Raw genomic sequence first — 27,159 nt, forward strand, 5'->3', positions numbered from 1 at the left:
AATTTCGACACTAGAATAAATGTTTCTGACTTATATTGATGCCACAGGAAGTTTTCAAAAAGAAAAGTTGCTTATTATGTTCAGTTGCTATTTAAAAACAGGTCATAGTCATAGTCAGTCATAGTGATTTAATTGTGTTCTGGAGTCATTTAGCTCATATATTTTTTAAATAAAGACTTGATATTATACTAGCCTCACCCCATTATTTTCACTCATTTCATTTAGTAAATTGGTCATAATTGCTGTTTTATACTGAAATTGCAAAAATAAATGAAAGGCTTTGATTTTACAGCAAATAATTTTCTTTATTTTCGTACAGCTTTTAACTTCATGTTGAGTGCATTGTTCAATGACATTACTCATGTGTATGGATGTGTAACCACATTTGTTAAAGGTGCTGTCTAACATTTTATTGATCATTTCAACTATTGAAATATACCCCTTGGTTTTTGAAGAATACAACTAAGAAATACTGTACCTAAAATAGCTTAGTATGACTAAGCTATTTCAGGAAGTTGATGCTATGTATATCCACTGAAGGTGGCCATTTACTACAGATGTGGACATTAAAGGGCTATTTGCATGTGATGTGGACATTTAATGGGATGCATTTTAAGTGCTATTTACAAAACTGTGCATGTGGGAATTTTTACAGAGGCAGCGACATTTTATCTATTTTATGTCATCATAGATATGCTATGCACACCTTTCCACCAATCACAGTGCTCAAATGAAACAATTACGTCATATGTCCTTCCTGGGGCAGCGCGCATCTCCGCCTCCTTCCTTTAAAAACAAATAGAACGTTTTTATTTTTTTTATGGTTCCGCGCCGCCCTTTTTATTTACCATATTAGCAATTAGCTAGCTAACAACTATTTGTTTTCCCGTGATTTATACGCGCTTTTGAGATAATCAACGCCACCGCTGAGGTCCACGAAGGATTTCAAAGGTAATACAGCTTTTCAATGATTTTACCGTCTGTATGTGCTCCGCACAATGCCATTTTATGGTGTGCTTTGCTAATGTAATGGCGCCTGGCGGCTCCCTCTCCTCGTCCTTGTCGAAGGGAAAGGTAAGTTGCTAATCATGGCTCCCCTTATCGCTGACGTCCGTTGACGCGGGTACTTGCGTGCCAGTGACTGTGTATTACAAAAATTCGCTCATTCATTGAGACAAAAGCACATACTAGCCACGCTAGCTAACTACAAGGCAAATGTTAAGAATAGCTGGCTTATCCACCAATGTTTAGTTAGCCAGCGAGCTAGCGTTAGCTGGCTGACATTACCCTGATTTAACAAATTAACGTTAGTTAACTAACGTCATCTATTGCTATCAAAACGGTACTAATTTATCAAACGTCACTAAGGGTGTGTTCTTAAATTCAATCTGGAGTGCCAGAGTGCACTAGTAAATTCAGAGCGTTCGCTCTGGCTATCTACTACGATTTCAGAGCACTCGTCTGAGTGTGCCAGAGCGGAGAATAACTGATGATTTTACCAACGCTCAACACCAGTTGAATATGTCCGGTGTTAGTAAACGTCGGCAAAAAACGTAATTCAATTGTCGCCAGCAGCACAGTTGGATAACAGTAAAATCGTCCGAGTGATGTGTCCTCATTTGTGTCTGGAAGTAGCTAGCCAACGTTAGCCAGTTAGCTTGGGTGTTAGACTGCCGTTGTGTTGTCAGAACGCTCGGATCAACCCTACTCCTTGGCCAGAGCTTCCAGTGCGCGCTCCGAGAGCGAAACGCTGAATTTACGAACGGACAATCTGACAACGCTCTGAGTTTACGAACGCCAAGAGCACACTCTGAGGACCCTCTGGCACTCCAGATTGAATTTACGAACACACCCAGATTGTCCGTTCATAAATTCAGAGTGTTTCGCTCGCGGAGCGTTCAGAGCGCACACTGCTGGTGCAACAATTTAATTATGCCCTTTTGCCGACGTTTACTGACACCGGCCATATTCAAGGGTGTTGAGCGTTCGTAAATTAATCAGTTATTCTGCGCTCTGGCAAACTCAGACGAGAGTGCTCTGAAATTGGAGTAGATAGCCAGAGTGAATTTACGAACGCACCCTAATTTGCCTATCTAGTTAGCTTGTATTCAAATTAGAGGATGCTGTGTAACGTTAACTAAACGCTCACGCTGCTCAATAACTAGCTAGCTAACAATGTTTGCATATTGTGAACCGGGTTCTCGTGCGTGATTAGGGTAGCTAGCTAGCTAACGACATTGGTATTTGCCTGTTGACCACACCAATTAGCCAGCAAGCTATGTTGAGCAGGAAAGACAACGCACTTGGCTAACTAGCTAACGTTAGACCCCTAGCTAACCAAAAGTTATAGCTAGCTAGCTACCACAAGTTAGTATTTAGTGCTGTCAGCCTTGTAACTAGCTAGCTACTGGTACGTTGTACTGAATGTTCAATCATGTCTTTAGTGAGACCATATCCTTGGTGAGACATGATTAGCTAGCTATATGTTTTGTTCAATGGACACATAAATATATCCTGGTGGATGTGTATAGTAATTCTAGCTATGATGAATAACTAGCTAGTCAATACTTTTTTAGGTGTGAGGGATGGGTGACTATCCTCTGTTTCCATGGAAATGCTCAGCCTGTCCAGTCAGTGGCCACCATAAACCTTTATTTACAAAATAGACATGCCAGAGGGCTCTGTCCAGTGCCCATACACACTAGTGTCCCATCAGGAAATCTTACCTGGTTTACCAGTTAGTTCATCAAGCCTTTTCTTACTGAATGACAGACTAGCCAATATTTTTTTTTATGTCTTAACAAATCTGCTCAATGTTCTGTAATATCTGATATCTGAGTCCCCTGTAGCTCAGTTGGTAGAGCATGGCGCTTGCAACGCCAGGGTTGTGGGTTCGTTTCCCACGGGGGGCAGTATGAAAAATGTATGCACTCACTAACTGTACGTCTGCTAAATGATTAAAATGTAAAACATTTAAATATCTGTATTTTAATGTGTTGCAGTAATCAGTGGTCTTTAATGTATCTGTATATCTGCCTCCGCAGTGACCATGGAAGAGGTGCAGAACAGCAATGGCGCTGAGACACAGACTGTCACCATCCCCACCACCATCACAGCCTCCCAGATCTCACAGATAGCCCAACAGGTAACAGACAGGCTGATATCAACAGGTTAATAATGACTCACTGACTTTCTGGAAGTAGGGGTTAGGAATGGGAATGATATCACTGACGGCAATGCACTATGCAAGTGAGAACTTATATAGAGGGCAGTGTGGTGTTACTGTCACAGAGAACATGATGGGTCCATTCTGTGAATAATATCAGCATGGTAATGAGCGACTTAATTACCAGGGTGTCTGCAGGTCCTTTAAGTCTTACATTTATTTATCTGGTCTATATTGTGCCGCTGCTTAAAGACTCACTATGCAGAAAACACTCCGCCATTTCCTGGTACATTACATTTACATTTTAGTCATTTAGCAGACGCTCTTATCCAGAGCGACTTACAGGAGCAATTAGGGTTAAGTGCCTTGCTCAAGGGCACATCGACAGATTTTTCACCTAGTCTGCTCGGGGATTAGAACCAGCGACCTTTCGGTTACTGGCACAACGCTCTTACCCACTAAGCTAAAATTCTAATAGTTTGCCTATTTTCAGTTTGACAAAATAAGCAAGTATAGTGTAGAGAATCATTGTACCATCTACACTGCTGTGAAATATATTTTCCATAACCAAAAATATAGTACTTTCAGCTGTTTGAAGCTGGTGTACAAAACCAAAATTAAAGACGCAAAAATGAAACTTAAGAACGGGAAGCATAGAAATAGCGCACATAGAATAGATCTACCGCTTAGACTTGCTTTCAATGAGAACGACAGATCTATAACACACTTCTATGTGAATTTGGTCAGGTCGCCCAAAAGGTTACATATTGCAGCTTTAATTGTTGCCACCGCGGCAAAAAAAGAAAAACAATTGGGTCATTCTTATGACTGACATTTTACTAAAAATCCATGTAATTTTTTCACAAATTCCTCATGGATCACTGAGATTAGGATCTATTTAATAATTGTATTTTTTTTTAAATCAGATATTATGCATTTTACCACAAATTCCACAAAATTCTTATTACTGCAACAGTTTTCGAAGTACCAAAAAGTAATAAACAAATCCATTTTTTTTTTTACTTTTATTTTTACATTGCTTCCCCAATGAAATGGCCAGAGTTAAACATAACATTGACATTTTTTTTATTTAAACTTAAATGACCTTTTCCCAATTTGAGCTTTTTAGCCGTTTCGGTAATGAGAAGGCCACAAGTGGGGTAAAGGGGGGTGTTTGAGAATAAGAAACTCATTCTGTAGGCATATAAGCAAATTCATTAAATTAACTTTTCTCATCTAAGGACTACTCTAGATGATGGTTCATGGGTGTATAAAAGTTTTACTATTGGTTTTGTAACTCTATTTGCTACAGACATGTTTAAAACTGGTTTCATGAGAATCACCCAGTTGAACATCAACTCGAGGCGCACTTTCTAGTTGTTAGAGAGCTATCCACGTGCGCCTCTGTGTGTGCACATCATGTGCGAGTCGGGCTGTTGCCAGAGGAAAGAAAGAGCGCAAGGTAGCCTCTACAATTTGAAAGACAACAACAGTAACTAAAGCTGGGACAATAAACTGACATTGCCCTCCTCTTACCAAAGCAATTTTGCTTGCTTCGGTAATTTCAGTGATTGGGCAACCCAGTGTTCCTGCAGATTTTTGTTTTGTTTATAAAACCATTATTTGGTCAACAGTAATGTGCATTAACCTGCTTCCCGCAATTAAAATATCTGCCCTTTCCCTGTTTTGCTGCTGGCTCTGACTCCCGCACCCCCCTTTGCACAAGGAGTAAAGGGAGAGATCCATTCTGATAAGCGCAAGCAAATGTAATTGCGGGAAAGACAGTTTTTAAAACAACTACTGTTACTGTTGTTAAAAAATAGTAAAGTCTCAGCGGTGTGAGTATAACTTTAATTTCTCAGCTATCAATATAGAGGAAATAACACCACTTTACAAATGGAATATGTACACTGAACAAAAATATAAACGCAACATGTCAAATGTTTCATGTGCTGAAATAAAAGATCCCTGAAAGGTTCCATAAACACAACAAGCTTATTTCTCTCAAATTGTGCACAAATTTACATCCCTGTTAGTGAGTATTTCTCCTTTGCCAAGATAATCTATCCACCTGACAGATGTGGTGTACCAATAAACTGATTAAACAGCATGATCATTACACAGGTGCACCTTGTGTTGGGGACAATAAAAGGCCACTCTAAAATGTGAAGTTTTAGTGAATTTGGCAGTATGTCCAACCGGCCTCACAACCGCAGACCACGTGTAGCCAGCCCAGGACCTCCACATCCGGCTTCTTCACCTGCGGGATCGTCTGAGACCAGCCACCCGGACAGCTGATGTAACTGAGGAGTGTTACTGTTTGTAATAAAGCCCTTTTGTGAGGGATAACCTCATTCTGATTGGCTGGGCCTGGCTCCCCAGTGGGTGGGCCTATGCCCAGTTGTGTAATCCATAGATTAGGGCCTTATTTATTTAAATTGACTGATTTCATTATATGAACTGTAACTCAGTAAAACCGTTAATTGTTGTTTTTGTATTTTTGTTCAGTATACTTTGCAGATATGAAACAGACAATCATAATATCAGTCATATCAAATTCCCAGTTCATGCTACAAAACCAACTTTATAAGAGGTTTTAAAAATAGGTTCTACATTTACATTTACGTCATTTAGCAGACGCTCTTATCCAGAGCGACTTACAGTTAGTGCATACATTATTCTTTTTTATTTTCATACTGGCCCCCCGTGGGAATCGAACCCACAACCCTGGCGTCGCAAACGCCATGCTCTACCAACTGAGCTACCTCCCTGCCGGCCATTCCCTCCCCTACCCTGGGCCAATTGTGCGCCGCCCCATTGGTCTCCCGGTCGCGGCCGGCTACAGCAGAGCCTGGATTCCAACCAGGATCTCTAGTGGCACAGCTAGCACTGCGATGCAGTGCCTTAGACCACTGCGCCACTCGGGAGACTTAACATTCCATGATGGTACTCTAAGGCATTGTTGGCAGAATAGATGGCTGCAGTTCAATGCATGATTCATATAATTCACCAATACATTTCTTGGTAGTCCAAAAATATTGCTATCAGGTTGTAAATCACATTTGGTCTGGTACATTGTTTTCTGCCTCCATTCGGGATGCACTGTTTCAGTTTCAATGACTCAATATTTTGTACAACAACGGACAAATGTATCTAAGTCTGGGAATGCCAATACAATCAAACTAGCAAGGGCAATGATCACAAGTCAGTCATAACGTGGCTAATAGCCTAGCATATCTATTTATGTAGGAAGTTAAAAACACGGCGCCTAACGTTAGCTAGCTGCTAGGAGCATGTCATGTATTTGGAGGAGTGGGTGAGTGACTGACTTTTTCCCCTCATTGTTTTTCGGTGGCTATACACACCTAGAGATACAGGTGTCATTTGGTTAGCTAGCAATAACTTGAACGACTGTTAAAGCCAATTTACGCTTGATCCGAAAATGTGGTCGGAGGATCCGTATGCAGGGTGTGACGCAATTGCGGCGCCTCCGTAGGTGTGCAGAGGCCAAATTGATGGTTTTGATCAATAGGACTGTAAAGTTCAGAATCGTGATATAGAATCGTGATACCAGGGGTCTCATTACCTTTCAGAAATCTGCATTTTCAAATGCAGACCATTTCACCTGTGTTTTTATATTGAAAGTCTTGGTATTTTTTTTGCTTCAGTAGGGTGATTAGGGGCGTGCAACTATAGTTTTTCTAAACACAAAATACTAGGGCTGTCCCAGACAAGTAAATAAAATATAAATCATGGCCAGAGTCGTCCTGTTCTTTCGACTAGTCGATTGGTCGAAATGTTTAAACGTATTTTTCCATCTACAGTGAGGGGAAGAAATTATTTGATCCCCTGCTGATTTTGTACGTTTGCCCACTGACAAAGACATGATCAGTCTATAATTTTAATGGTAGGTTAATTTGAACAGTGAGAGACAGAATAACAACAATAAAATCCAGAAAAACGCATGTCAAAAAATGTTATAAATTGATTTGCATTTTAATGAGGGAAATAAGTATTTGACCCCTCTGCAAAACATGACTTAGTACTTGGTGGCAAAACCCTTGTTGGCAATCAGAGGTCAGATGTTTCTTATAGTTGGCCACCAGGTTTGCACACATCTCAGGAGGGATTTTGTCCCACTCCTCTTTGCAGATCTTCTCCAAGTCATTAAGGTTTCGAGGCTGACGTTTGGCAACTCGAACCTTCAGCTCCCTCCACAGATTTTCTATGGGATTAAGGTCTGGAGACTGGCTAGGCCACTCCAGGACCGTAATGTGCTTCTTCTGGAGCCACTCCTTTGTTGCCTTGGCCGTGTGTTTTGGGTCATTGTCATGCTGGAATACCCATCCACGACACATTTTCAATGCCCTGGCTGAGGGAAGGAGGTTCTCACCCAAGATTTGACGGTACATGGCCCCGTCCATCGTCCCTTTGATGCGGTGAAGTTGTCCTGTCCCCTTAGCAGAAAAACACCCCCAAAGCATAATGTTTCCACCTCCATGTTTGACGGTGGGGATGGTGTTCTTGGGGTCATAGGCAGCTTTCCTCCTCCTCCAAACACGGCGAGTTAGGTTGATGCCAAAGAGCTCGATTTTGGTCTCATCTGACCACAACACATTCACCCAGTTCTCCTCTGAATCATTCAGATGTTCATTGGCAAACTTCAGACGGGCCTGTATATGTGCTTTCTTGAGCAGGGGGAACTTGCGGGCGCTGCAGGATTTCAGTCCTTCACGGCGTCGTGTGTTACCAATTGTTTTCTTGGTGACTATGGTCCCAGCTGCCTTGAGATCATTGACAAGATCCTCTCGTGTAGTTCTGGGCTGATTCCTCACCGTTCTCATGATCATTGCAACTCCACGAGGTGAGATCTTGCATGGAGCCCCAGGCCGAGGGAGATTGACAGTTATTTTGTGTTTCTTCCATTTGCGAATAATCGCACCAACTGTTGTCACCTTCTCACCAAGCTGCTTGGCGATGGTCTTGTAGCCCATTCCAGCCTTGTGTAGGTCTACAATCTTGTCCCTGACATCCTTGGAGAGCTCTTTGGTCTTGGCCATGGTGAAGTTTGGAATCTGATTGATTGATTGCTTCTGTGGACAGGTGTCTTTTATACAGGTAACAAGCTGAGATTAGGAGCACTCCCTTTAAGAGTGTGCTCCTAATATCAGCTTGTTACCTGTATAAAAGACACCTGGGAGCCAGAAATCTTTCTGATTGAGAGGGGGTCAAATACTTATTTCCCTCATTAAAATGCAAATCAATTTATAACATTTTTGACATGTGTTTTTCTGGATTTTGTTGTTGTTATTCTGTCTCTCACTGTTCAAATAAACCTACCATTAAAATTATAGACTGATCATTTCTTTGTCAGTGGGCAAACGTACAAAATCAGCAGGGGGATCAAATACTTTTTTCCCTCACTGTATAGACAGACCCACCCTATGTGTTTGAATAAAATCAACTACATATGCACTGAGCTTGTCTGATGCTTTAAGCACATTGTTTGATTAAATAATTTAGACGCACAAATGACTCAAAGAGCCTGATGGTCACACTGAGTAAAAAAAAAAAATGACAGCGAGTGCCTGTGTGACTGGCGCACGTTGTCTCGCTCTCCTCCCTACTGCAGCGAAAAGGCACCACAGCACAGCAGGTGTTTATTGCGCAACATCATTTCAGCCATTTAGTTTCTTACTTGTTTCTGACTGAAAAGTTATGTTACCGAAATCCCTAATTTGTTTAAGGAAAAACATTCCCTCAACCATTGCTCTCTTTACGTGAAACATGTAAGCATTGCATGCATGTGACCATGTAGGACCTGTAGCCTATCATAATCACATCAATAAATTGGTTATAACAAACTCCGAACACAGTAACACGTGACAGCAAAATGGATGCGGAGGACGTGAAAAAGAAACTCGAAACAGGCACATTTTTACTGGTTGCTCAGGAGGGAAAGGGGAAGTCAGATCTGTGGAAGACATTTGACTTGTTGTGAAATCCTTCTCCCTCCAATCTCCTGATTCTGCCTCCTCTCCTCCCTCTCTGAATCTTTTGACTCTCTATGTCCCCTATCCTCCCGGCCGGCTCGGTCCTCCCCTCCTGCTCCGTGGCTTGACGATTCATTGCGAGCTCACAGAACAGGGCTCTGGGCAGCCGAGCAGAAATGGAGGAAAACTAGAGACCCCCCCCCAAAGCCAATACTTTGTAGAGCCACCTTTTGCAGCAATTACAGCTGCAAGTCTCTTGGGGTATGTCTCTATAAGCTTGGCACATCTAGCCACTGATTTTTGCCCATTCTTCAAGGCAAAACTGCTCCAGCTCCTTCAAGTTGGATGGGTTCCGCTGGTGTACAGCTATCTTTAAGTCATACCACAGATTCTCAATTGGATTGAGGTCTGGGCTTTGACAAGGCCATTCCAAGACATTTAAATGTTTCCCCTTAAACCACTCAAGTGTTGCTTTAGCAGTATGCTTAGGGTCATTGTCCTGCTGGAAGGTGAACCTCCGTCCCAGTCTCAAATCTCTGGAAGACTGAAACCGGTTTCCCTCAAGAATTTCCCTGTATTTAGCGCCATCCATCATTCCTTCAATTCTGACCAGTTTCCCAGTCCCTGCCGATGAAAAACATCCCCACAGCATGATGCTGCCACCACCATGCTTCGCTGTGGGGATGGTGTTCTCGGGGTGATGAGAGGTGTTGGGTTTGTGCCAAACATTAGCGTTTTTGGGGAGTCTGAGTCTCCCACATGCCTTTTGGCGAACACCAAATGTGTTTGCTTAATTTTTTTCTTTAAGCAATGGCTTTTTTCTGGCCACTCTTCCGTAAAGCCCAGCTCTGTGGAGTGTACGGCTTAAAGTGGTCCTATGGACAGATACTCCAATATCCGCTGTGGAGCTTTGCAGCTCCATCAGGGTTATCTTTGGTCTCTTTGTTGCCTCTCTGATTAATGCCCTCCTTGCCTGGTCCATGAGTTTTGATGGGCGGCCCTCTCTTGGCAGGTTTGTTGTGGTGCCACATTCTTTCCATTTTTTAATAAAGGATTTAATGGTGCTCTGTGGGATGTTCAAAGTTTCGGATATTTTTTTTATAACCCAACCCTGATCAGTACTTCTCTACAACTTTGTCTCTGACCTGTTTGGAGAGCTCCTTGGTCTTCATGGCGCCGCTTGCTTGGTGGTGCCCCTTGCTTAGTGATGTTGCAGACTCTGGGACCTTTCAGAACAGGTGTGTGTGTGTGTGTATATATACTGAGATCATGTGACAGATCATGTGACACTTAGATTGCACACAGGTGGACTTTATTTAACTAATTATGTGACTTCTGAAGGTAATTGGTTGCACCAGATCTTATTTAGGGGCTTCATAGTAAAGGGGGTGAATACATATGCACGCACCACTTTTCCGTTATTTATTTCTTAGATTTTTTTTCATTTCACTTCACCAATTTGGACTATTTTGTGTATGTCCATTACATGAAATCCAAATAAAAATCCATTTAAATTACAGGTTGTTATGTAACAAAATAGGAAAAATGCCAAGGGGATGAATACTTTTGCAAGGCACTGTAGTCTCAGCAAGAGCAGCAAGACTTCGCTCTCACATAGTCACACAGAGTATGTGCACGGGTGCGCTTTACGGTGCTACAAACAGAGGAGAAGGAGAGCCTCGCACTTCAAAGCTCTTAGTAGTTGCGGAAATGTACCCACTACAGCTGTTTACTTTGCATCTGCGTCACCTGGCTGAGTATCTTGGACAGGACACGAAAACAAAATCCAAAGGATGGGACAGAACAGGATTGAATATTCACTCCTGTGTCATCATCTAATCTGACTGTGTTTGCAGATGTCTCTGGGGGGCTCTCCTGTGACTGTGGTCCAGCTCCCTGGAGGTCAGTTCCAGGTGCAGGGGGTGATCCAGTCGGCCCAGTCGTCGGTCATCCAGTCCCCACATTTGCAGACTGTTCAGGTAAGAGGTGCTCCTCGACAACCAGGAACTAGGCTTGAGCCCATATTCACAAAGCATCTGAGTAGGAGTGCTGCTGATCTAGGATCAGTTTTGCCTTAAAGATCGTAATGAATAAGATGACATACACATTGGGGACCTCATTCTAGATCAGCACCCCTACTCTGAGATGCTTTATGAATACTGGCCCTGGACTACAGTGCCTCCGGAGGACATGGAGGTGTCCCCTGTTCTTCTAGCAGACTTTAACCTTTGTTAGCCTTTAGCCTACGTTATCTTGCCAAATGGTATTACTGGGGTAAATGTGTGATTGATGGGCAGGTATATCTATCTTGTACACTGTAGAACCCCCACATTCTGATTTAAGTTAAGGTCCGAACAGTCATTCTGATTCCGACGTAAAATAGCCTTTTGAGTGACTAAAACATCACCCATAATATTTCTTCCTGATAAAAATGCTGAAATTTTAGATAAAAAATAAATAAACTTATGTCAAGACCAAAAAACTACCAGTAAGCCTGAAAAGACATACCGAGTGGAGAGGGAGCTAGTAGGCTGAGTGGCTCACCTTGACTGACGGTTCTTTGAAAATGCCTGTCAAGCAACATGGATGCAGTGTTGCAGTGAGATTATCTCAAGCAAACTTGCTGATACACAAAGCAACTCAAACAACATTGAAATTGCATGCAACATCCAATCCTGTCACACGTCATGGTTTCACAAAATATATTTTTATCCAACTGTTGGGTTATTGTAACAGCATCAATATAGACAGTGTTGGCTTTATAATTTTGCTAGCTAGTCCAAATGGAATTGTCAGCGCTGTTTATGATGCTAGCTAGTTCATCTTCGACAATTTCAGTTGAAACTTTACAGGGTGAGGTCTGGGTACTTTTCATTAAATATATCAGGGGGTCTTCAACCTTTTCTTGCCCAGCGACCCCCGCCCAGACAAACCGACGACCCAGGGACCCCCATCATATGTTAGCAAAAAAAATAAAAATAATTAGGGGTGTATTCATTACACAGATTCAGTTGCAAAACATTTTGCAACAAACCATATACTCCAAACGGAAAACTAGTTTGTTATTTTTTTTTTTTTTTAGGGGGTGGCTTTTAACAATGTAGTTGTCTGCATAATTTCCAATCCCCCATATACACTACCAGTCAGAAGTTTGGACACACCTACTCATTCCAGGGTTTCTCTTTATTTTTACTATTTTCTATATTGTAGAATAATAGTGAAGACATCAAAACTATGAAATAACACATATGGAATCATGTAGTAACCAAAAAATTGTTAAACAAATCAACATATATTTGCTATTCTTCAAATAGCTACCCTTTGCCTTGATGACAGTTTTGCACACTTGGCATTCTCTCAACCAGCTTCATGAGGTAGTCACCTGGAATGCATTTCAATTAACAGGTGTGCCTTGTTAAAAGTTAATTTGTGGAATTTCTTTCCTTAATGCGTTGTGACAAGGTAGGTGTATACAGAACATAGCCCTATTTGGTAAAAGACCAAGTCCATATTATGGCAAGAACAGCTCAAATAAGCAAAGAGAAACGACAGCCCATCATTACTTTAAGACATGAAGGTCAGTCAATCTGGAAAATTTCAAGAACTTTTGAAATTTCTTCAAGTGCAGTCGCAAAAACCATCAAGCGCTATGATGAAACTGGCTCTCATGAGGACCGCCACAGGAATGGAAGACCCAGAGTTACCTCTGCTGCAGAGGACAAGTTCATTAGAGTTACCAGCCTCAGAAATTGCAGGCCAAATAAATGCTTCACAGAGTTCAAGTAACAGGCACATCTCAACATCAACTGTTCAGAGGAGACTGCGTGAATCAGGCCTTCATGGTTGAAATGCTGCAAAGAAACCACTACTAAAGGACACCAATAAGAAGAAGAGACTTGCTTGGGCCAAGAAACACGAGCAATGGATATTAGACCGGTGGAAATCTGTCCTTTGGTTCCAACTGCCGTGTCTTTGTGAGACGCAGAGTAGGTGAACGGATGATCTCTGCATGTGTGGTTCCCGCCGTGAAGCATGGAGGAGGTGGTGTGGGGGTGCTTTGCTGGTGACGCTGTCTGTGATTTATTTAGAATTCAAGGCATACTTAACCAGCATGGCTACCATGGCATTCTGCAGCGATACACCATCCCATCTGGTTTGCGCTTAGTGGGACTATCATTTGTTTTCCAACAGGGGAAACAATTTTAATAAATTTTAGAATAAGGCTCTAACGTAACAAAGTGGAAAAAGTCAAGGGGTCTGAATACTTTCTGTGCGCGTGCGTCATTTGTATGCTGTAGCGTTAAGATTTCCCTTCACTGGAACTAAGGGGCCTAACCCGAACCATGAAAAACAGCCCCAGACCATTATACCTCTTCCACCAAACTTTACAGTTGGCACTATGTATTGGGGCAGGTAGTGTTGTCCTGGCATCTGCCAAAACCCAGATTAATCCATTGGACGGCCAGATGGTGAAGCGTGATTAATCACTCCAGCGAACGTGTTTCTACTTCTCCAGAGTCCATTGGCGGCGAGCTTTACATCACTCCAGCCGATGCTTGGCATTGCGCATGGTGATCTTAGGCTTTTGTACGGCTGCTCGGCCATGGAAACCCATTTCATGAAGCTTCTGACAAACAGTTATTGTGCTGGCGTTGCTTCCAGAGGCAGTTTGAAACTCGGTAGTGAGTGTTGCAACCGAGGACAGACTATTTTTACGCTCTGCACGCTTCAGCACTCGGCGGTCCTGTTCTGTGAGCTTGTGTGGCTTACCACTTCACGGCTGAGCCGTTGTTGCTCCTAGACATTTCCACTTAACAATATCAGCACTTACAGTTGACCGGGGCAGCTCTGGCAGCTCGATTTTATACACCTGTCAGCAACGGGTGTGGCTGAAATAGTGGAATCCACTAATTTTGAAGGGGTATCCACATACTTTTGTGTATTTATTTATTTATTTATTTATTTATTGACTGCCAGGCAATGTTCATATATATTGACTATCAATGATGTCAACAAGTTATAAATCTTACGTTTGGCATCTCTCTTCATGTACATGACAACTGCGTCTGAGATTTGGGCAACCGTTCCCCTCCATGCTGAAAGCGGAAACCTATAAGTATCTTTGTCTTAGATGAATATGGGAAACCTTTAATTATATTTGCTGACACGTTGCAGTCAAATTTTGGCACATCTAGCTATGTAAACCACACCCCTCTGCAACCAAGCCCTCTGCGATGTTGGTTACAAGGCAGTACTTATTTAAATTAGGTAAGAGAAAAGACGTTACCATTGGTGTATTCAAATTAGATTTTGTGGTATCGCAATCCCCTAAATAATCCCGCCTTCTGAATTCAAGTGTTTGACATGGGGAAGTTGACCAATAACTTTATGATCAAACTTTATCAATGTACCAGCAAAACTCATTTTTCATGATCTGGTTTCATCCAAATATCATGAAAAACATGATTTTGACTGTGCAGGACCTTTAAGTAAACATGGTGTATGAGTAACCTCTCACGTACCGGCATCTCTTCTCTTCTCCTCTCCTTCACAGGGCCAGGGCTCAGACAGTGATGACTCCCAGGACTCCTCAGACAGTGGAGCCTCTGCCCAGAAGACCAGAGAGATACTGGCCAGACGGCCCTCCTACAGGTAGCCGCCACCGCACTGTTGTGTCAAACACCATCTTAACCTGTCCATGTAGTGGTGGAAAGAAGTGTGTGCAGACTGCAGAGGTCAATGCTGGTGATGGACTGGGGATGTTAGTGGCACTCCAGTCTCCTTTTCACCTCATTTAACACCTGATTTGACCCCCCCCATCTATTTTTGGTGTTATGTTCCAAAATTTTAAATGGTACTTTTTACATTGGATAAAAGTACAGACTCAGAGCTTCAAAATGGTATATCATACACTGTAGTTGGAGGAAACATGGGGAAGTAATGCTGCTTTAAAAGCTGATAAATATATATTCCCATTTAGGAGAAAAGGGCATTCAAACATTTTACTGCGATTTTCACACTTGCTCTACATTAATCCTTAGGAAACATACTGTATATTTAGAAAACAAATACTTTTACCAAATTGCCTAAATGGATTCTCTGAACATTATCACACCAAGTTACCCCATTAGGCAAGCCATTTACAGTATTAAATTGCCTATTGTTGTATAATAAAGATAACCTTTCACATTGAACAGCTACAGTGCTGCTCTTTGTTTATGCCCATTTAGTATCGTTCACACAGTATTTACGTTTGCTCGCATCCTCCCTTAAAATACCTTCACTTGAAAAACGAGAAAGCGGCAATAGTACCGTTTGCCTCAAAATAGTCAGAATTAACTAAAATAACTCAAGAAATCTGTCATTAATTTTGACGTTCTTGCAGAGAATCTTAGTCACTCAATTTTACATTAAGATGTTTGGTGCTGTATTTCTAAAGTGAAAACATTTGCATGAAAAATGATTTGTCTCTCGTTAAATGACAAACATTTAATTGAAGAATCCCTACTGTTGACCAATCACAGAAGGGGCGTACACTTCGGCTTCCGAAATTCAGCTTGCCTCGAGAAAAATGTGTGCAAGAACAGCCTCCCCAAAAACATGCCTAAGACCAAAACGAACAAAAACATCACAAAATGTTGTCTTAATATTTACACAAACTTTTCTGAACGGTTTCGGATGGGAAGCATGCGGATGCCTTCAGCCTTAAAGACGATAATATGCTTAATCTGGCAATGCGGTCCGTAGGCTCCGTACGGATGGTGTGATGCAATTGCAGCGCCTCTGAAGGTTTGCGGAGGTCAAATCAAGCTCCGTACAATTGCCGCACACCTCCCAAATATTTTAACAATGGAGGGCTCCGTATAGCTCCACATTGACATAATTGGTTAACCGTATGTGGGGGTGGTACATCCTGTAGAAACACACTCACTTCCTTGACAACAGCTCAGGACCCAGTTTCTCAAATGCATCTTAGGCTAAGTTAATTGCTAGAATCATGGGATCCTATGGTTCTAAGATTAACTTAGCCTTAAGGTGCTTTTGGGAAAACGGGCACTGTTCTGCGACGCGCAAGAAGTATATATGCCCTGACTTCTGCAGAGGCCGCATCGCAGTAAATGCTGTATGGCCAATACAGATGAATCGGCTTTTAGACCCACCCATCTCTTGTGACTATGGCCATGTGCTAAAGTAAAGCAGTGAGGTAGTGCTTAAAAAACAAAGATTTCAAGATTAAAATACTTTATTAATTTATTAAGTGCTAAAGGCAGTAGCCAACAATTAGGACATTCTTAACACACAAACACAAAGGTAAAAACACTATCTAGACCTAGGCCTATATCATAAGATCCTTTGAGTAACTTTGGTTCAGGTTATGGTATGAACAAAGGAATCTAGCCTGAGAGCATATTTCTGTCCTGCGCTTTGGAGCAAGACATGTAATGTCCATAGCCTTTTCATTGCAAAAGTCCTGATCTTCTCAAAAATACATGCTTGCTGGGGGATGCTTGCACATCTCTGGGAGGAAGGACATCAACGTGGAACAGCAGCTGAAACCTGGTGCCATCTGAGTGAAAGCTCCTTGGCCACAACAACTCCAGGCTCCAGACAATTGAAGCTGTAAAGGAGGAAAGCAGGCAAAAATAGACAAAACATTGCATGCAAGCTATAACATTAATTGTCCCCAAGTTCAAGCGATAAGTACAAAGACAAAATACCTGAAGTGTTTCTTGTTCGCCCTCGTTCATCTCCAGAGAGCAGGTTTATACTGAAAGAAAATATCCAAAAAAATAGGTGAAAACATGAATTCATTCATCTCCTATAGCTTGTTATTGCCTGTTGACTGCTACAGCTGTACTAAAATGCCCTGTACACTCAACCTGCTTCCAGCCAAACAATTGCAATGCGGTCACTACAAGATAACTAAATGGATTTAGCAAACATTTAACTTCATAATTACCAGCTAGTTGAACATGAAGTTAAGTTGCGTCAATTCAAATCTGGTATTAGGAACAAAAGAGGTCAATACACGTCTTCTAAAATAGACTAGTATTTTAATTAATGCAAAACACTTCAATGGTAAATATGATGTTCGTATATACGGGTCCACTGAAATACCACGCAGGGCACTCAGAGAACTAAGCCATTGTTATGAGTTCTTCTTAAAATACTCTGACAGAGATAGTTCCCGCTCCCTGCTGGCCAATCAGAGTAGAGACTGAGCGTGGTTTAGACTTACTCAGCCAATCGTTGGCGCACAGGCTGGTCCCTGTGTCTGTGAGAAATACAAGTCTTATCTCATCCTACCCCCTAACGTTCCTCACATGAATCACAGCTTGTTATGTGAAACAATTTATATCAGTACAGTACAACCCTTTTATGTTTAATCATTAATGCATTCTTTCTAAGCTAGTCATCACATCTAGATCCCCACAAATCCAATGTCGATAGCTAGCTATTTAGCCATTTCATCGTGGCTAGCTAGCGAACTTAGCATGTCCCTATCACTTAACATGGAGTTTGATTAGCTTGCTGTTTGATTAGCATTCGCACCACAGTGGCTATTTTCGGTAGCTAGCTAGGTAAACATGACAGACTGACAAACATGACAAAGATTATCATTATGTCATGCATGGCTTGGCACATCAGCAATCAACATTAAGAGCAGAATGCAACTGGCCAGCTCAGCGAGCTAGCTGGCTGTAACGTTACCTGTATGCAACTGGCTAGCTAGCTAACAATAGCAAATGTAGAGTGCATTTGGAAAGTATTCAGACCCCATTGACTTTTTCCACATTTTGTTACGTTACAGCCTTATTCTGAAATTGATAAAAAAATATATAATCCTCATCAATCTACACACAATACCCCATAATGACAAAGCGAAAACAGGTTTTTAGTCATTTTTGCAAATGTATTAAAAATAAAAAAAGAGACCTTATTTACATAAGTATGAGACTCGAAATTGAGCTCAGGTGCATCCTGTTACCATTGATCATCCATGATTTGTAAAGGCACACACCTGTCTATATAAGGTCCCACAGTTGACAGTGCATGTCAGAGCAAAAACCAAGCCATGAGGTCGAAGGAATTGTCCGTAGAGCTCCAAGACAGGATTGTGTCGAGGCACAGATCTGGGGAAGGGTACCAAAAATGTCTGCAGCATTGAAGGTCCCCAAGAACACAGTGGCCTCCATCATTCTTAAATGGTAGAAGTTTGGAACCACCAAGACTCTTCCTAGAGCTGGCCGCCCGGCCAAACTGAGCAATCTGGGAGAAGGGCCTTGGTCAGGGAGTTGACCAAGAACCCGATGGTCACTCTGACAGAGCTCCAGAGTTCCTCTGTGGAGATGGGAGAACCTTCCAGAAGGACAACCATCTCTGCAGCACTCCACCAATTAGGCCGTTATGGTAGAGTGGCCAGACGGAAGCCACTCCTCAGTAAATGGCACATGACAGCCCGCTTGGAGTTTGCCAAAAGGCACCTAAAGGACTCTCAGACCATGAGAAACAAGATTATTCTGGTCTGATGAAACCAAGATTGAACTCTTTGGCCTGAATGCCAAGCATCACATCTGGAGGAAACCTGGCACCATCCCTGCGGTGAAGCATGGTGGTGGCAGCATCATGCTGTGGGGATGTTTTTCAGCGGCAGGAACTGGGAGACTAGTCAGGATCTAGGGAAAGATGAACAGAGCAAAGTACAGAGAGATCCTTGATGAAAACCTGCTCCAGAGCACTCAGGACCTCAGATTGGGGCGAAGGTTCACCTTCCAGCAGGACAATGACCCTAAGCACACAGCCAAGACAGCGCAGGAGTGGCTTTTGAGAAGTCTCTAAATGTCCTTGAGTGGCCCAGCCAGAGCCCGGACTTGAACCCGATCGAACTTCTCTGGAGAGACCTGAAAATAGCTGTGCAGCGACGCTCCCCATCCAACCTGACAAAGCTTGAGAGGATCTGCAGAGATACTCCCCAAATACAGGTGTTGCAAGCTTGTAGCGTCATACCCAAGAAGACTTGAGGCTGTAATCGCTGCTAAAGGTGTTTCAACAAAGTACTGAGTAAAGGGTCTGAATACTTATGTAAATGTCATATTTCATTTTTTTTGTGATACATTTGCAAACATTTCTAAACCTGTTTTTGCTTTGTCATTATGGGGTATTGTGTGTAGATTGAGGAAAAATAACAATTTAATCAATTTTAGAATAAGGTTGTAACGTAACAAAATGTGGAAAAAGTCAAGGGGTCTGAATACTTTCCGAATGCACTGTAGCGATCTTTGCATTTTAACTGTAGACTTACCTGTGTATGGATTATGATGATTCATGGCAGACTGAAAAACTGTCCAAATTTGAAGCTGCAAGCAGCAATGCTGGGGTTAAAACTGTGGACCCACTTTGCCGCCATCAGGACCAATTGAAAACATTTGCCTAGGATGAGCTACTTCAGTACTCCTACAATGATGTTATTATGTTTTTGATATTTACTATATGAGACACTTATTCTCCATTCATTTTCCAGTCTCATTAGTTTGGTTCTGTAGCATAGAGTGTTGTTTTAGTGTAAGGATTTTGGTAATGGATTATTGTATGTGTAATCTCCTGCGTCTTCCCGGTGGTCTGTAGGAAGATCCTCAATGAGCTGTCTGCTGAGGAGGTGGCGTCACGGAATGAGGGAGAGGATGAAAACCCTGCTTCCTCTGGCATGACTTCAGTGACAATGCCCAACACCCAGACAATCTACCAGACCAGTAGCGGCCAGTACAGTAAGGGTTGACCTACTACATAGCACTAAAACAACCACACAACACCGTCCTACCAGTGCACCATTTTGTCACTATAAATAGATTATACAGTTGGATATTGTTAGAATTGGAGGCACTTGTTGAGTAAGTAAGGGATCATCAATCATGGGCTACTGTAACATTTTTGCTTCCGTCCTTCTCCTCGCGCCTACCTGGGCTTGAACCAGGGACCCTCTGCACACATCGACAACAGTCACCCTCAAAGCACTGTTACCCATCGCTCCACAAAAGCCGCAGCCTTTGCAGAGCAACGGAAACAACTACTTCAAGGTTTCCGAGCGAGTGACATCACCCGATTGAAACGCTACTAGCGCGCACCGCTAACTAGCTAGCCATTTCACACCGGTTACACTACTACAGTTTTGTGGAAATATACCGCACCGCAGGGGAAAGGGAGTGCAAAATGGCTCCCGAGGTGTGGTCATGGTGTGTGTGCTCCCGATCATACTCAATAATGTCTGTGTGTTGACTGTATGTTGATGGATGAAATACTCCTGTTAAACTTTGATTTGGAAGGTGGTCATTTATTTGGCATATGCACAGGACACAGCGTATTGTACAATGAAATGCCTACTTGCAAGCTCTCTTCAAACAGTGCCTTCCAGTGTGTTTACTGTCTGTAGTTAGTAGTGGTGGGCACTAATGTCGATAATTCAATTTGATATTGATATGAAAATTCACACTATAATGTAAAAAATGCTACATGACTGTTCCCTCCATGCACAAATCCCTCAACTTTTCACAGGCTTTCAACTCAGTCAGCCATGGACGCGAGCAGAAAAGTGAACCTTCACACAGTTGCAATTTATTTTATAAAAATGGATATCGAATCGAAAAAATGCAACTGATATCGATTTTTTTTTTTCTTCATATAGGTGCCCATCATACCTAGTAGTTACCTTTGTCCCTAATGTCCTGTGTGTTTATTGTCTGTAGTTACCATCGCCCCTAATGGCGCCATCCAGCTGGCCAGCCCGGGGTCAGAGGGCCTCCAGGGGTTACAGACTCTTACCATGACCAACTCAGGCCAACAACAGGGCACCACCATCCTACAGTACGCTCAGACGCCCGACGGACAGCAGATACTTGTTCCCAGCAACCAGGTGGTCGTACAGAGTGAGTATGGCTTCATGACTCACGGTAAGCTTCGAGACGATACCACAAGGAGTAGTACCCAGGAGTGCCTGCTAATCCACCCCCCCTCCCCCCTTTATTTTGTGTTGTCACTAAAGTTTCTCTGAAGGTGTGTAAATATGCACTGGTCCCAGCTTGCGGTCCACATTGTAATGTGTTGAGATTATAAAGAGGAGATGCCCTCATCTACTGTTTTGATTGGCCCCATCCCCCTCAGATGCAGGAGGAGAGATGCAGACGTACCAGATCCGCACGGCGCCCACAGCGCAACAGACCGTGGTCATGACTTCCCCTGTAGGAATATCTGAGCAGAAGAGTGGCGACCCCACCATGAAGAGAGAGATCCGCCTCGCCAAGAACAGGTGTGTGTGTGGGGATAAGCATGTGGTGTTACTGTGTGTGTGTATAAGGATGTGTTGTGACAGTGCACAGTTAGTCCCTTTGTCTGTTTGTGTGTGTGTGAACCTTAAAGGGCAACTGAACACAATAACCAACTTCTCTGGTTGGAAAAGGCCTATGTGTCATCGATATTAGTCAGAAACATTTATTCCAGCACCAAAATGTTCTAAAGTTGAATAATTTTGGTCATAAAGTCAGTATATTCCAAAAGTGTTTTGTGAGATTTGTGTAACTGAAGATGTCACAACTTACATGAGGGTTGGGTTTTGATTTCAATCCTGCCCACACAGTACCGCTGCCTGGCACAGTAATGACGGCTGGCAGTAATCAAATCATCTGGATCACAGCTGCCTGGTGTGCTGTAGTGCAGACGTACCAGATCTACTACAGCACAATTGGATAGTCACCAGACTCAATCTACAACCCGCCCACTTATTTACAGACAACCAAAGTAACCATTAGCACACAGCGCCTCAGACATTGTCGCAAATGTTATGTTGAAACAACGAGAGTTGTTCTTTTATATAAGGCTTGGGTTTTTTCCAACTAAAACATTCACATTCTTGTGAGCTAACGTTAGCATCACAAATTCTACTTTTATCAAAGATGGCAACATCTAGAAAGCAGGATGCTCAAAGCATGGAATTCCCTGATCAATCTCGTACACGTTGCCATGCTGTGTCACGCGGTTGTTAAGCCATCCGGTGTGGTGGCCTGTTTGGGATTGTGACCGAATAGGAACAAACAACATTACTGCAAGGATATGATATAGCGAACATAACACACCCACATCGAACCACACCACTAAGACTGAAATCTTGTTTTTTTTAATGAGCAACAGAAAAACACATGGAGAATCGATGAGTTCAGTCGCTCTTTAAATGTAATCCTCTAAAGCAGTTTTCTGTGTTTCTCCCTGGCAGGGAAGCGGCCCGTGAGTGTCGCCGGAAAAAGAAGCAATACGTCAAATGTCTGGAGAACCGCGTGGCGGTGCTGGAGAACCAGAACAAGACTCTCATTGAGGAACTCAAGACGTTAAAGGACCTGTACTGTGTCAAAACAGGATAACCAGGAGGAAGAGAAGCCAGCCAGCGTACAGGACTTTTAACGGCAGCGAGCGGCTCAGCTCTGCCACATGGACAATGCGAGGTTAACCGGGAACACCTTTCATTTCAGACCTGAAATCCTCCTCAGTTTTTATTTTATACTCTGTTTTAACAAACATGTCGCGAGTGGTGGCTATGGGAACTGTCCCATTTTAAAAGACAATGAAAGGGTGTGAAAGAGGTTGGCTGTTTTTCATTGTCTTTTTATTGAGCTAACAAATGGATTACTAACGCTTAAATTTGTATTTGTGTATATTTTGTGAGCACACGGGAGCTTTATCATTGACATTCAATTTCCAATTGTGTCCCTCTTTTCCAGAATCGGCTCCTTATTTTCCTTTTTGTGTGTGTGTAGCAGTAGGATCAATTTGCTGTTTTTAACATCTAACAATTTGCAGCTGAATTGATTGTATGATGACTTCATGATGTGATTTCATGTATCTTTTATGTGAACCAGCTATTTCCACCCCCACCCCCCCTTCTTTCCCCCATGAGGAAATGTTACAAGTCCCATTCCTTACCCCTGTCCAGAGGGATGTAAGGGGTATTAGATAAGATAACATTGTGTAAGGCGGACTTTGCTGTTACTAAGACAATCTATCAGGGAGAACACACAATTGCAGGGTAATATTTATTTTCTATTTCTGGAGGGGGGGGGGAGGGGGGGGTGAGCGAATCAAACAAAAAGAGGGAAAGCAATGTCACTCATTCTGTAAGTAAATTTAAATAAATATTTTTCCAGTCTTTACATACATTGCTTACTGGGGATTTTTTTTTTTACATATTTGACATTTTTTGGGGGCTCAATGCTCATTTGACGGTCAGATTTTGATTGATTATGAAAGGTTTTTAGACATTTTTTTAAAGTCAATATTACATATTTTAGGAGATGTCTAAACTTTCATATGCAACTAGAATCCGACCTGAATAAGACATCTTATTGCTGACGTCCTCCACTCATATCCAACCAAATTATGACCAGTTTATGACCTCCCAATATTACTCATGTAATACTGTGCTCATGCATCTCACAGCAACAATGTTCACTGCAAATCAATCCATATGTATAGTACCTTAAACCACTATCACAATATCCATCTACTATGACAATGGTGAGATGATCTACAAAGTTGAAATTGCCTAATTTAAAATAACAACATTATCCTAGGGTCCATTCACAACTGTTGAACATTTATTTTGTACCAGCATTAAAAAAATCACAGTAAAGAAAAACAGTTTATGTCAAATAACATGTATTTATTAACTGGGGGGGAGAAGATATAATTACAAAATGAACACAAAACAACTAATTTTCGTGGCCGTCATCCACTCCCCAGTCTGTCCGGTGCATACTTTAGCACCAGTCCGAGGTCCCTCTACAATTGCACCTCCAGATGGGTCGGGTCTCTTTGCCGCCCGCTAGAGATATTCAGCCATGTTGGTTCCGACCTGTCTATTAGAGAATATGCTTATAATTAAATCATACATTGAATTCTGCCTACTGACAAGTATGAGTATCAGGGTTGGGGTCAATTTCAATTCCAGACAATTCAGGAAGCACACTAAAATTCAAATTATCGTCAATGCTTTTCAATGAGGACAATTTATAATTGGGTTTACTTTCTGAATTGACTGGAATTTAAATGGAATTGACCCAAACCCTGATGAGTAGACTTTAAATCATGTATGGAAACAGATTTGACTTTAACCCTGTTGCTGGGGTGCTTACTATGACCCAGCAACTGTGATTGGAATTTCCTCCATGGTCTTGGACCCGTTTTCACGTATCCACTAAGCCCTCTGGATGGCTGTCTTCTTTATGGGACATATGACTCTGTTATGGGCAAAAAGTATTTAATGTCAAGTAACATTTCACTTGGGAAATCCCTCTTTCCCTAAATATAGTGAGTTGTGTATATCAACAAAGTTGTAGCTGATGTGTGAAACTGTAGACCATCTGTGGCCTAATATCATTACACGTCTATTTGAATCAATTAAACCGCTCAGTAACAACAAATAACATAATTAATACAGACGATCTGGTCTGTACTAATATCTTGTGTGTGTGTGTGTATACACACACTCCATATACTGAAACATTTACCAGGCAAGACAGGACTCCTGCTTGGTCTGTCATCTTCGGCGGCTGCAGCTGTAGAGTTGAGCCATCCTGGTCTCCGATGCCGCTTTCTCAGGTTCCTGAGGCGTTCCTCAAAGAAGCCAGTAGAAGGACTGTGGCGTCATCTTTGGGTGTACCAAACATCCTTGAAGATAAGTCTTATTTTTTTAAAGACCCTTTGTGGTCAATATGGCTTGGTAAAATGTTGGTAAAACCAACCAAAAAGTATTACACCTTTCAAGGGCTCCATTTTGGTGGAAATAGCAGAGCTCATGCATGTCAGATAATGCAGTGAGTTTCAAAATTAAAACCTAACTTACAGCCATTACCCTCTGAATCCTTGAGGCAAGTCTTTGTCTCAGATGTTGGGCTGAAAGAAAAGAGGGATAAACAGAAAAGACAACAATCAAAAGGTACAATCTTTACAAAATAATCACAAAGTCACAATTCCCGTCATGAGGACCATAATGATGTAACTACTATATAATACGTTTCTCCAAACCTCTCGATGAGGTGTGAAATCAACACCCGGACCATGGACTGTGTCTGCTGGATTGAGATGCTTGGGGGGCAGGTAGCCTAGCAGTTAAGAGCGTTGGGCCTGTAACTGAAAAGTTGCTGGTTCGAATACCCAAGCCGACTAGGTGAAAAATCTGTTGACCTTGAGCAAGGCACTTAACCCGAATTGCACCTGTAAATGACTAAAATGTCATGCATAGACCTCCATTGAGGCTGAACACAATGGCTTTGCCCTCCAGTGCTGTCTGTGTTCAAAACAGTTCCATTTGAGTCTTACACATGCTCTGCAGCTAATAAGAAAACTTACAAATGATGCCACAACAGTCTGGTGTCTGTCTCTGGTGTTGGTTCTGCTGGTATATGATGCAGTGCCTTAAAGAAGAATAGAAAAAAGTAAATCAGTCACTGTTTCATATAGTCAAACTACAGTGCATTTGGAAAGTATTCAGACCCCTTGACCTTTTCCACATTTTGTTACATTACAGCCTTCTCCCTCATCAATCTACACACAATACCCCATAATGACAAAGAGAAAACAGGTTTTTAGAAAATATGACAAATGTATTAACAATAAAAAAAAGAAATACCAAACTTCCTTTGACCCCAATTAGGCTAGATTATGTTATGTAATTATACTGTATGTTATGTACATCTAACATTTGTTGATCTACACCATACACTTGAATACAAGGTGTCAGGTCAGGTCCAAGCGACTAGTAAATTAGATGGTTAGTTCCAGGGATATTAATGCTGTACTCTTCTCGCTCAGTGCATTCGGAAAGTATTCAGACCCCTTGACGTTTTCCACTTTGTTACGTTAAAGTCTTATTCTAAAATTGATTAAATCGTTCCCCCCCCCCCTCATCTACACACAATACCCCATAACGACAAAGAAAAAACAGAATTTTTGACATTTTTGCAAATGTATAAGAAACTGAAATATTACATTTACATAAGTATTCAGACCCTTCACTCAGTCCTTTGTTGAAGCACCTTTGGCAGCGATTACAGCCTCGAGTCTTCTTAGGTATTATGCTACAAACATGGCACACCTGTATTTGGGGAGTTTCTCCCATTCTTCTCTGCAGATCCTCTCAAGCTCTGTCAGGTTGGATTGGGAGCGTCGCTGCACAGCTATTTTCCGGTCTTTCCAGAGATGTTCAATCGGCTTCAAGTCTGGCCTCTGGCTGTGCCACTCAAGGACATTCAGAGACTTGTCCCGAAGCCACTCCTGCGTTGTCTTGGCTGTGTGCTTAGGGTTGTTGTCCTGCTGTAAGGTGAACCTTCGCCCCAGTGTGAGGTCCTGAGCGCTCTGGAGCAGGTTTTCATCAAGGATCTCTTTACTTTGCTACGTTCATCTTTCCCTCGATCCTGACTAGTCTCCCAGTCCCTGCCGCTGAAAAACATCCCCACAGCATGATGCTGCCACCACCTTGCTTCACCGTAGGGATGGTGCCAGGTTTCCTCTAGACGTGATGCTTGGCGTTCAGGCCAAAGTGTTCAATCTTGGTTTCATCAGACCAGAGAATCTTGTTTCTTATGGTCTGAGAGTCCTGTAGGTGCCTTTTGGCAAACTGCAAGTGGGCTGTCGTGCCATTTACTGAGGAGTGGCTTCCGTCTGGCCACTCTACCATAAAGGCCTGATTGGTGGAGTGCTGCAGAGATGGTTGTCCTTCTGGAAGGTTCTCCCATCTCCACAGAGGAACTCTGGAGCTCTGTCAGAGTGACCATCGGGTTCTTGGTCACCTCCCTGACCAAGGCCCTTCTCCCCTGATTGCTCAGTTTGGCCGGGCGGACAGTTCTAGGAAGTTTTGGTTGTTCCAAACGTCTTGTATTTAAGAATGATGGAGGCCAATGTGTTATTGGGGACCTTCAATGCTGCAGAAATGTTTTGGTACCCTTCCCCAGATCTGTTTCT

The 27,159-nt window shown here is 42.4% G+C and overlaps 1 protein-coding gene and 1 long non-coding RNA gene across 3 annotated transcripts; one reads left to right on the forward strand and one right to left on the reverse strand.

Moving 5' to 3' along the window:
* The first annotated feature begins 805 nt into the window (after positions 1 to 805).
* On the forward strand, positions 806 to 23,351 carry LOC311138259 (cyclic AMP-dependent transcription factor ATF-1-like). Of its 2 annotated transcripts, none has more exons than XM_084172937.1 (8): positions 806 to 951; positions 3,045 to 3,145; positions 11,016 to 11,138; positions 14,714 to 14,811; positions 19,786 to 19,925; positions 20,901 to 21,080; positions 21,316 to 21,460; positions 22,421 to 23,351. In XM_084172937.1, the coding sequence occupies exons 2-8, from the start codon at positions 3,050 to 3,052 to the stop codon at positions 22,563 to 22,565; spliced, it is 927 nt and encodes a 308-aa protein (XP_084029063.1). In that variant the 5' UTR covers positions 806 to 951; positions 3,045 to 3,049; the 3' UTR covers positions 22,566 to 23,351. The 2 variants fall into 2 exon arrangements, with proteins under 2 accessions (XP_084029063.1, XP_084029062.1); XM_084172936.1 differs by having other exon boundaries at positions 847 to 951; positions 20,901 to 21,104.
* A 577-nt stretch (positions 23,352 to 23,928) lies between these two features.
* Positions 23,929 to 25,589, reverse strand: LOC311138260. Its single transcript, XR_014614037.1, has 3 exons — positions 25,043 to 25,589; positions 24,708 to 24,867; positions 23,929 to 24,437 (listed from the first exon to the last, which is right to left on the reverse strand). It is a non-coding gene; the product is annotated as an uncharacterized lncRNA (long non-coding RNA).
* Positions 25,590 to 27,159: the final 1,570 nt, after the last annotated feature.

Source organism: Coregonus lavaretus (genome assembly GCF_964263955.1).
Source record: "Coregonus lavaretus genome assembly, chromosome: 12".
Classification (NCBI taxonomy): Eukaryota; Metazoa; Chordata; class Actinopteri; order Salmoniformes; family Salmonidae; genus Coregonus; species Coregonus lavaretus.